Source organism: Sardina pilchardus, chromosome 22 (assembly GCF_963854185.1).
Source record: "Sardina pilchardus chromosome 22, fSarPil1.1, whole genome shotgun sequence".
Classification (NCBI taxonomy): Eukaryota; Metazoa; Chordata; class Actinopteri; order Clupeiformes; family Clupeidae; genus Sardina; species Sardina pilchardus.
Window position 1 is genome coordinate 22661718 of NC_085015.1, and position 11727 is coordinate 22673444.

Consider the following 11727-nt stretch of genomic DNA (forward strand, 5'->3'; position numbering starts at 1 on the left):
CCCTATTACACACACACTGCACAGCACTTCACCAGCCAAGATGCTCAGATCTTATCAGTTTTACTTGCAGCGCCCAGCCTGTGTGGCACATTGTGCACACACACAAGGACACACACACAGAGTGTGTGCCTGCTGGGCTAAAGATCATCGCTCTCATCACCGCATCAGCAGCTGATGGTGCCTGAAAGTGCACGAGTGGACCACTGAGTAACAGGAAGTGGTCTGGGCCCCCAACAGAGGGCAAAAAGCAAAGCCGTTATCAATCAATGAGGGGCCCACTAAAAATGGCTGGTGACTGAGTTGAACTCACTCCAAATTTACTCAGGACTAGCGTGATGGCAGATACATGAAAGTCATGCAGGGAAATGAGTGGATGACTGTAATTCTGTGTGTGTGTAGGTGTGGGTGACGGTGCGCGAGCGCTCAAGTGTGCGTACTGTTACCGTGCGCGTCTCGCTGTCCTCCCTCTCCGGGGCCGTCTTCACGAGCACGGACGTGATCATGCCCACCATCTCCGGAGAGGGCACCGTGTTCTCTGCTATCACCTGGGGGTTCTCAAAGTAGCGTGCCTGCCACACACGTAAACACAAACAATTAGAGAAAAAAAAAATACTTTTATCAGACAGTCAACTACAAATCAGCTAAATGGATGGGATAGCTTACCACTACTTTTGGCAATTCTTTGTAAATCTGCTTCACAAAGTCCAAGAAGTGATGAATCTGGAGAAAGAACAGAAAAGTTGCAATATTATCACTTGATAAATAATACAGGCTATGGGCACACACTAACAAACAAAAATGCTACTATGCAACAGATGGCAAATGTTGTTGGTGGTGTTGTCATACCTCCTGGGAGATAGGGGGACGAAACTGCTTGTGGAGTTCGATGATTATCCGAAGACAGATGAGCACGTTCTCCTCACTCTCAATCTACAATGGTCAAAAACAAACATTGCTTTACACCCTTTGAGTCCAAGGCAGTCATTAGCAAAGGCAGTTGTCAGCTTCATGATTTGCAGCAATGCACTAGGTGCAGTTATGCCAAGTGACAGTATTTGGATGTTGTTAGCTGATCCATCCCTATTCGCTGCTCATTATAGTTAAAATCATGAAATTCCTTTTCGGCTTTGAGAAAACTTCTTTGACAACGTCAAGACAAGAAGTGGAACAAGTTTTAATGGGTGACTGACCTCCAGAAACCGGAACATCACAGAGAGGATGTTCTTGGTGTGAGGGCGCAAGTGCTCGTTGGTGGGAATGCGGTGGATGATTTCAAGGACCAGCTTCCTTAATTGCTGCAACAGGGACAGGATTTCACAGACGTTAGCGCTACAATGACATCAGCATTGGCCCTCTGAGGAAATCAAGCTTTTCCAAACAGACAAAAAAGCCTCACGGCAGAAGATATGAATAAGTATGTGGGCAGCCAATTATAATAAATCACAAAATTATTCCACTGTAACGACCATTCCATTGAACGAAAAATCTAAGTCGGAAAATACTACATTTGCTTTACCAATGTTTCACAAGGGATGCTGTTAGAACAAGGCGAGGCACCAATGAAAAACTATTTGGTTAATAAAATCTTAATGGCCTCCCAGGCCAGCTGAGGTCATCATTATCTCTGCTTCATGAATGTCAATGCTGGGGTGAGTAAGCGTTCCCAGCCTGGTCATGCTCTGGTTACCTGTGTGGGTTTCTCCTGCAGGAACTGCACCTCCCCATCCTGGAGAAAGGTCAGGAAGCGTGGGATGATGTGCTCCAGAAAGGTGGAGTACTGAGGTGAAGATGTGACATTCTGAAATGAAAAACAAACGCACACGTTACTCACGGCCCTCAAAATGCTGCTCCAGCAAAATGCTGAGCTCAAACAGCGGGGACTATAGGATTTCATTGCATAAAGTCCAGAGGGATTCTAGAATATGGACCGGTTCAGTGTAAGTATGCCTTCACAAAGCAGCCAGAAAGTGTGTTGCACAGGACTGAGGATGATGTCAGGCAGGCCTACCTCAAAGTTCTCACTGACTTCCTGCATCATCTTCAGCTTGGTCTCATCAGCTGGGAGGGAAACAAGGATGAGTGGAGAACTTTAGACAGCTGTATAAGGTCTTGACAACAGTGCTTCAAGCAGCACACAAGGCAATCAGATCTTATCAGTTTTACTTTCAGCGCCCAGATTTCTGGTACAAGGAAACACACACACGCGCACACACACATACACACTCACATACACTCGTGTACCAATCCAGACTAAAGCAAATCGCTCTCATCATAGCCTACGCCATTGAATCAATTCCTCATTGACAGGAGCTTCCAAGATAATATGTGCTACTTACGTGTGTTGTTGTCTGTGAGCGCTGCAACAAACTGCAGGTACTTCTTCATCAGGGTGGTCTGGTCCACCACCGTGGGGCTGGGGGCGGGCACGAAGGCCATGGTTGCAGCCGGGAGAGACAGTGTTGCGTTTAAAGTGAGGCAGACGAGTGTCTGCTTCCAATCTCAATAAGAATTCATGTCTCCTGTAAATGCACATAGATCAAAAGCATTACTACGCCTTAAGTCCATATCTGATTCGAACGTATATTAATGTTAATGTTTTTATAGATATATATTATCAAGAGTACAAACAAAACCCTCATAGTCATATAACAATTTGTACAATACTAACCAGGAGGTACAGTTACATGTCATTAATCAAAAGCAAGTAAAATGACAGAACATATACACATACATACATCAAAGAAAAAGGGAGAAAAGAAAAAAAGAAAACATGAAAGGTTTGAATCACAAATATGAAAGGAGCCCAGGAGGAGAGTAATAATGTTAATGTTGAGATGTAGCCTACAGTTGCGGATGACGACTAAAAACAAACCCGACTGCTAAGCGTTCAACGAAACAAACGAGCTGTTTCACTGCAATATGTTCACTTTACGCAAACCATGGATAAGCAATGGACAGCGAAGTAATAAAGAAACGTTTACAAGCGCTGAAAAACCTGCGATAGACGCAGATAAAGCCCACTTGCAAAACTTTTGGACCAGACTTCCGACGGCAAGGTATTAGAAAGGTGATAATCCGCAGACCATGCTTTCCGGAGTGACATGCAAACTGTTGGTGTTCAGACTGGGTAATACTACACTCACACTTCAACATATATGCAAGCAAATAAATTCGATAATTGAACTTTACTGTAAATATTGATTCAGGTGATCCTCAGCAGCCAGCGGCGAAGCGCGAAACTGTTTGCTGCCGTCCTCGCGATAGACGCAGTCGCTTGTAAATGACATCAGAGGTAGCTAGCCAGCGTGCTAAACCATAGCACATCAACGCAATTTACAATGCCGTGACAGAATAAATCCACGCATATCTTAAGTTGTGGTGTATACAAATCCTGCACAAGCGATTCGCGTCCATCTCTGAAGAAAACCGCCATGAAAATACCCAGGACCAGTGAATTAATCAGGGGCTAACCGAACGCTCCCAAAGAAAGAAACCGCTAACGTTAAAGCATTGCTAACAGTTAGCCAAGTCAGTCCCTTGTTCTTTCCTCAATGTCCGCAATATTCCAAACACATATACATTGCAAGTGTTACGTTTTTGCATACCATATGAGCACCACATGCATTTCTATGGGAAACACCAAACAAAGCATTTAAAACCTTAATTATTAAGAAAACGCCTCAAAGCTCTTTCAAACTTACCTATGCAGAAACCGGAAGGAGTGCTACTGCAACTTCCGCCCAAGCAATTGGGTCGGCGGAGCTACACGATGTACTTCAATGTTAAAAGACTATTATTTCCAAACCATGCTATTTACAAAAACGCGAATCTAACGTGTAGTATATATAACAGTAATATCATACTTGAAGGAATTTCTTCTCACATGTGTACTTTTGTCCCATTCCCATTCCCACAATATCATCACAAAATAGTGCCAAGCGCATTGATATGAACAAAGTGAATGTTATAAGACCATCGAAAACGATGGTCTTCTTGACGCTTTGTTAAAATCCATTATTCTGTGATCGCATTTTCAAAGCAGCCTCCAACTTTCAAGCTGTTTTAAACTAAATAAATTCCCAAGTTTATTCAAAGGGAAAAAAAACATATTTTAGTTCATGTAGTTTTGGGAAAGGAGAGTCAGCATAATTTGACATTATCCTGCACATCAGTAAATTAGCCCATTTTTAGCCCATCAATTTGTAATAGGCCTAGCCTGTATATATATTGCCTGTTGGCTATTAATTAATTGAGACAAAGCACAGTGATGACTGATGTGTAGCCTAGGCTTGTCAGACAGACACATAACCTAGGGCTATTGTAAGCCAGCAGGTGGCAGTGGTGCATCAGGCCAAGAGCAAGTGCCTGAGATCAAAAATGTCTGGCATACTTTTATACGGGGTAGCCTATTCCTTCATCACATACTACAGATAAGTAGGGTCTAACTTCAGCCACTTAACCTTTACAAAAAAATAGCTGCATTTGAGGGACAAACAGGCTAATTGCAGCCAAAGGCCTGGGCTGACAGTTTTTTTCTGATATAGGCTAGCCTACAATGCAGATTATGTCCAAAACCACTGCATTTCAGTAAAGTGCAGTAGGCCTATAGGCCTGCAATGTAGTTGTAACAGGATTTAAAAAAATATATTGCATTCCTGAATTCATCTATAGCCTACTACGGTTTTGACACTTGAACATAAACCTGTTTGAGTTGTCTATGTGTAGGCCCTAATGGACAATATGTGTTGCTGCTATACTAATGCCTAGGCTATATCTTACAGAATAAGCCAGGAGTGTGAGGTGTAGGCATCCTAGTCCTGTAGTGACCCACTCTGGGGTCGTTCAGCATCACTAGTTTAACTTTTTATTGTAGCCTAAACGTACAAGTAGCCTACTCTAGGCAGAAGCCGTTGAAAACAAAATATGAGGCTTACATACAAAACAGAAGTTCGTTTTTACTGAATGTTCAAAAGAAAGCATTGGTTAAAATCCTTAATAAAAAAAAAAGAGAAAAGAGAGGTTTCTTTTGTAGAATTTAGCCTACATAAAGAAGTTGGGCAAAACAAGAAGCAAATTCAAGTTATAACAAAAACATCAATGGGAACCCCAAATCCTCTTGGGGGGACGGGAAAAGAAATGTATCCATATAACACGATAAAAGACCATTTTCATCAACAGAGTTGTAATAAAAGTTTTTCCCCCCAATTTATGAATGCATAGGCATAATGTATTAAGAAACATTTGTACAACTGTATTATTCCATATAAAATAAGTGTGAAATGAAAAATTATGATTTTACATAAGAGACCAATGGTATAACAGTTGGTAGCTTGAAAATGTTCTAATTGCAATGTATAAGAACATCAATTTCCCACAGACTTAAACTGGTAGGTAGGGAGGGATAGAAGACGGATTTAAACTTAATCCACATCCCCTTAAAGAGTTGTTAGGTAGATAAAAAATAAAATCAAGAAATCCAGCATCTAGTGGGAATATTCCAACTGTTTTCCCTTCTTTTTCTTTTCATATTACATTTTCTTCAGTCTTGTTCTTTGTAAACCCTGATATTGACCTCAACATCTCTGCATGTACAGTACATGCACAACATCACTGGTTTTCATCATGCTCCTTTGTGAGGCCTCTACGTTGTCCAACCCCAACAATTATATAGCCAGCTCAACTGTTTGGGACATAGAACCAGTCTGGCAGCCGGGGGAGACCATTCACCTGGACCTTGGCACAAATGCTTGTAAGCGAAGAGCTCCTCTAGATGGCGCCAGTCTTCCACCAAAGCTCTCCCATGCGCTCCATGATGTATGTTACTCAGATCAGATGTGTCTGATGGGCGCGTTCATGGGTAGTTTCATGATCAGGATAAGCTTTAGAAATATGTTACAATGTTGTACAAATGTATGTGTTAATGACTAGACTTAGGAACAACTTGAAAAAAAATAGTCACCTCTTATTTTACCACTACATATAAGATTTTAATAGTTCTATGATAGTGTAATTGTGTTCTGTAATACCTATATCATTAACCTGTTCCAACAGGCTAGTCCACTAGGTCAGTACTGTCATTTTAAAACTATTTAATGTGAGTCATTAAATAGCTTCAGGTATCTTAGACTATTTTTTCCCAGCACCATTGAATTGACTGAATAGACTGAATTCTTGGTCTCTCAGAGTACAATTAAAAAAAAATCCAATCACTGTCCTTGGAGGGTGCAACAGGAAAATATGTCCAGATGGAGGACTCTGCCCCTGGAGAGAGATAAGGTTGCATTAGCATTTCAATGGGTGGATTTTCAACTGGACTATAAGCCCATGACGGAGGCAATCCACACCGATGCCCAGCTCAGATCTATCAGTCACCCATGCTGGAAGCTGCATGGCATGGGTGCTTCCAAATATTGGATGGTGTCCAAGGGACTGGTACATCCAGCGGACTGGGGACCAATGAATGTCATTTGCACTTCTGCATTTCAAATATGCCTCATCTGGACAAACTGTATGTGCCATTTTACTGATGCATTTATCTGTACAGACTTTCCTTTGTGACTGACAATGAATACATACAATAGCAGACACGAGTAAGCCGACTTGAAAGACAGGTGCATTCTGGCAGTGATGAGAATATGAGTGATGTAACCCACTGGAGAACACTGAATCAAGTTACTGTTGGTCCTTAATCCCACTTGATATGGAAAAAGAATCTCTAGCCTCCCATATGTGGGAGAGTGTGATTGGAGAACCCTCCAGGTGGGAGAGAGTAATTCAACGTAAATAAGTTAAGAGCCAATCTCGGCCGTCACTAAAGGCCCCGGTACAGTTCACGCACCCGACTTGTCGTGCGACATGTTGACGTCACGGGGAACGTTGTAACCATGTATACTTGCGAGTGGTAGTCGCGACACAATTTGCAGTATTCTCCTGAACGGAGGCACGGTATCCATTGACGTTAATGGCAGTAGCAACTAGCTTCTTTGCTGATATTTCAGACTTAGCTTGCACAACTGAAGGATTAGCCTACCATCTCGTTTATGAGATGAGCTTGTGTAATCTCCCTAAATGGAAAGATATATATATTTTTTTAGGTCTAGCAGATATCCTTTGGTTGAAAACAAATCTCTTCCTTACCTTTTGCTGGAATACTTATGTGCCTCGGTCCTAGTCATTTCCCCCTAATATCCTCCTGTTGCAACTCTCACTGGTAACTTCGTTAACTTATCCAACGTAGTTCACGACTGTAAACAAATCAGTCATCCAAACGGCAACTCTCGCTGCAGCCTAGCCAAGTTAACTTCCCACTTTTCAAACTTACTATTATTCAAACTTCATGACTACAGTCGTTTTAAAAATGAATGGGCTTATTTAAGATGTTGGATAGGCTATATGATAATGCCTGAATGTGGTTTATGTGGTTGATGACTGTATAAGGACACTGGCTCCGTGAGCTTGGCTTCAATCTCTTCCTAGTTGTCGTGCGAGGTTGGCGCGCGCGGCTGATAAAAAATGTTCGGTGTCCGACAGGTCGGCGCGCGGCTGAAATGTGGCTTGCGACACAGGAAATTACGTCATTTTGACGTCACATTGTCGCGCGACAGGTCGGGTGCGTCGAGTATACTTCTAGCATAATGGAGGTATTTACAGTAAGCCTGAATAACAATGGGGCATTGGTGAGGGCATTAGTGAATAAATATCAGCAATTAATTACTTAGAGGCCTTATTTAGAACAATGAACGGCTAATGTGCCAAGGCTGAGATCCTTTCTGCTCATCTCTCACATTTTCACTGCTCCACTAGATCGGAGTAAATGGGCAAAGACGAGGGGAGATGTGGTCTTTAATAAGCATCCTTTGTGAGAGCATGGCAGTCTCCACTAACGTCCATATTCCACGGCACTGCATGAGTGCTGAGGCTCAGCTGCACAAAGGTGCTTTTTGTTCCACTCGGGCTCTGATGGGAAGCACAGGAGAGTGGTATGTTCCTGTGAAATCGAGTGATGCGTCATGTGTTTTTTTAGACGGACCCACAGCAGTTCTGAGATCTGAGACAACAGGAGCTGGAAAAGGGAGCTCTGTGACCCTCGAATGAGGAGCAGGTCCTGTGCTCATCCCCATCAGAAATCCATAGAAAGTGTGCTGCTGAATAGCTTTTAGTGTTACAAAACCATCCTCATTGAATGCATTAGTGAGGTGCACAGGAAGCGCAAAGTAGCCGACGTCATGCTGTGTGATCACAGAAAGGCAAATTCCACGTGATCATGGTTCTTCTTTAAATGGGTTGTATCATTGACTTGATGGGTTGTTATAATTTGTTTATATTCAAGTGGTTAGTACTTCATGGTTTCACCAAAGTTCAGTGTCAAGAAGGCATCTTACGAACAGAAAACTATACAGGGTGCCAGACTTATCTTGATGGTTGTGAGTTCAAATGTGTGCCACCATTCTGAACAAGGCACTTAACCCCGAATTGCTCTAAGAGAACTGTCCTTGTAATTGCTTGGATGGTATAATTATCTGGACCAGATATGTAGCATTTTCTACAGTGGAAATATATTGAAGTGTGTTTCAACTTGAACCAGTGATGATATTGATCAAGTCTGATCCAGTTCGTTTAAATGTAATTTGCTAACATGAAAAGCATTAGAAATATAAACAAATCTATATTAGATAGCTTTGACTGCAATCAGGCTCCTATGATCACACAAGTGTTGTAAAATACAGTATACTTTAAGAAAATCAATAGTGAAGGAAAGATGAACGTTGCTGCCAAGCATTCGTTAAATGTGGACAAATCAAATGTAAAACGTTCATCCAAGTGTAAGTAAAACGGATGTAAGTAGATTATGGATTATCAGTCCACTGTTACTCCTGTTGGGAAGCCTATTACATGTCATTCATGCTGCCTTTGCCTTGAGTCTTAATCACACAACGACTTAAGGGGGAGAGCCAGCCATTTCTTTACCTGTTCAGAGCTCAAAGCCCTCAGATGGATACAGTATGCTCACTGGACTCCCATCTCCCCCCATCTGGCAGTTGACAGGGCTGGTGTTGATAACTGCCAGGTGGGAGACCCATATCTGTTGCGCCATTTCCTCTCTTTGGCCAATGATTGCTTTATCCAATCTGTCAAGACAGTATACCATTTAAAGTAGGACACATTGCAAGAGAATATGGCTACAAGAATACTGAGGGCTGTCACCACACCTCTAAATAATGGTTATAGATTTAGCTTGAGTGATTGAAGCTGTACCAAAAGCAAATTGTTATTTGCTTCTGACATTAGGATCAACCTAATAACTTGATGTATGGCGCAGTAGTGGTCCATCTAATGTGTTCATATACGATTAGGATGGGATATTTTAAATTAATTTAGACAATTTCCACCTCTACCCAAACTGATATAGCCTACATATTGCCAAAAGGTTTGAGTCACTTGCCTTGACTCACATATGAATTTAACGGAAATCCTATTCTTAATCCAATATGATGATGTCACTCCACCCTTTGCTATAGGCAAGGCTTTCCACAAGGTTTAGGAGTGTGTCGATGGGATATTTTGACTATTCCTCCAGAAGCACATTTGTGATTTGTGTCACACACAGTCTCCACTCTAATTGATCCCAAAGGTGCTATCGGGTTGAGATCAGGACTCAAGCTCACCCACACCAAAATGAGTGCCCCACTTAAACAGTGTCCCACTTTACCAATATACCCCACAATATCTGAGGATTGGTCAGTTTAGGTTGGAAGAGGTGTAATAGGGCTCGGGATCGTGATGTGAAAACTTTGCGGGCAGCCATGTTGGCAGCGTCACTCCTTAGTTTATATGCGCCTTGAAAGGATTTACTCCCGCATGTTAGTGTGTTCCTGTTACTTAGTTTTGGCCTTCTTGGTAGTATGTTTTGTGCAACCCACAAAAAGAATCACTTACTATACATTTTCTGCTTCTTGTCTTCTGCATCTGAATTAATGGATTATTACGTTCGGAGAGCTACCAACATGGCAGCAATGCAATATTCCTAGAATGCAACGTATGTGCCCGAGCCCTATTTTAGCTGCATTGGTAATTTATCCTTTCTAATGTAGCCTAAATTGTGTAAAAGGACAATCCACACTTTCTAAAAAATATATTATATTATGGCTTTAGTGTCATATAGCCTACCTTATTGTCTTATTGCATTTTATTTTCATTATTATTATAATTATTATACTAGGCCTATTACTATTATCATTTTGCTTTTTGTCTTGTTTTGTTTTTATATGTGAAACACATTGGATCAATTTTGTTGTGTTAAATGTGATATATAAATAAAGTCGACTTCACTTTAGGATAAAGTGGCAGAGAACATCAAATTTCCAATATGGTCCCACTTTACCCACGTTGACTATTTTAAAACTGTTCACTGTTCATTTTTTAATTATTGTATTGTCTTTATTTGTAAGTCACTTTGGACAAAGGTGTGTGTTAAATCATAACCATAACCATAATTACCATGTGAATATCATCAAGGGAGTCAGACTACCAGATACAGTAAATACATCATTCCATGGAATGTTCTCAAATTCCACTGTCATCATCAAACTATTGTTTCTGTCACAGAGGCAGCTTAGCAACATTATGATGTATTAGAACACAAGACAGCAACTCTACAAAAGTGTCCTTCTTGTTCACTCTTTCTTTTATTGTCCTAGAAGTTGGTTGGTTTTGTTGGTTGATGATTTTCTGATTGCCTGATATAATGTGGATGTACTGGTTTCTGACCTGCTGCCTAGCAGCACAGCAGAAGAGAGATGATGGTTCATTTGCCATTAAGAAAAAGGTAAAGAAATACAAACTGTGGGAGCTGAATCTGGAATTGTTCAATCTGGGTGTCCACCTTGATGAGGACAGTTCCAATGACATGAAAGACAAAAAGAAGATGAAGCAGACACTCCAGAAGCGTCTCATTAGTGAGCTGCTGAAGGTCCACGTGGACAGAGCCAACAACAGAGCTAAAGAACTCCAAATGAGTAACCCATATATTATTACACAGAATGTGTTCAATTATGGGAATGCCTCAGTGGAGAGCAAATTGGAACAGATGAAGAACGATAACAAGAACATGGAACATGATATACAGAGTGTTCTTTGTGAAAACAATGATAGCTCTGATGGACATCACATCATCCTGGATGAAGTGGACAGCACTTTGAGTGAGTATAAGTGCAGATAGGCCAGTATAACAAAAGATCAAAACACATGCTTGACTTTTTGACATAATCATTGAAGAACAGTGCTACATCATGCATGTCATTTTTTCCAGCTCTGACTGTGATTTCTGGCGAACACTTGAACAATGAGACTGTGTGAACAAAATGGCAAAGGATGGTATGTACCAGATATTCATTTACAAGGGAACAGACTCAAAGAAATGTTTAAAATTAAGTTTGTTTTTCATGACTAACTTTCCTCTGTAATGTACAGATGTATACAGCATCAGCGAAAGATGGCTTATGCCTTGACTGGACTGGAGAAGGAATGGACAGGATATCCCTTTTTGGCGACTGGTTCTTCTGTTGTTTTTTACATTTATTTTTTGCCCCTTCTGGCGCTCTTCAGTAAAAGTTTAATTGAACCTATATGTTCATGTCTCCTTCAATAACTTTACTTTGATGTGTTACATTTCTACAATGAACATTCACCCACTAATACTCTCCTGGGCAAATTTGGACAAGTTAAGTT

At 41.2% G+C, this 11727-nt stretch overlaps 1 protein-coding gene and 1 long non-coding RNA gene across 2 annotated transcripts in view; one reads left to right on the forward strand and one right to left on the reverse strand.

The window, feature by feature from the left end:
* Positions 1-3716, reverse strand: part of trrap (transformation/transcription domain-associated protein) — a 125718-nt gene extending 122002 nt beyond the window's left edge. Inside the window, exons 1-8 of the mRNA XM_062525848.1 lie at positions 3702-3716; positions 2337-2519; positions 2009-2058; positions 1688-1798; positions 1191-1295; positions 847-930; positions 664-720; positions 444-569 (exon numbers count right to left, since the gene is read on the reverse strand). Coding sequence (XP_062381832.1) covers positions 444-569; positions 664-720; positions 847-930; positions 1191-1295; positions 1688-1798; positions 2009-2058; positions 2337-2436 — 633 coding nt within the window. The 5' untranslated portion in view covers positions 2437-2519; positions 3702-3716. The remainder of the gene's footprint in view (positions 1-443; positions 570-663; positions 721-846; positions 931-1190; positions 1296-1687; positions 1799-2008; positions 2059-2336; positions 2520-3701) is intronic.
* Positions 3717-10713: 6997 nt separating this feature from the next.
* Positions 10714-11532, forward strand: LOC134069633 (uncharacterized). The gene is made up of 3 exons (XR_009936846.1): positions 10714-11198; positions 11309-11373; positions 11470-11532. It is a non-coding gene; the product is annotated as an uncharacterized LOC134069633 (long non-coding RNA).
* Positions 11533-11727: the final 195 nt, after the last annotated feature.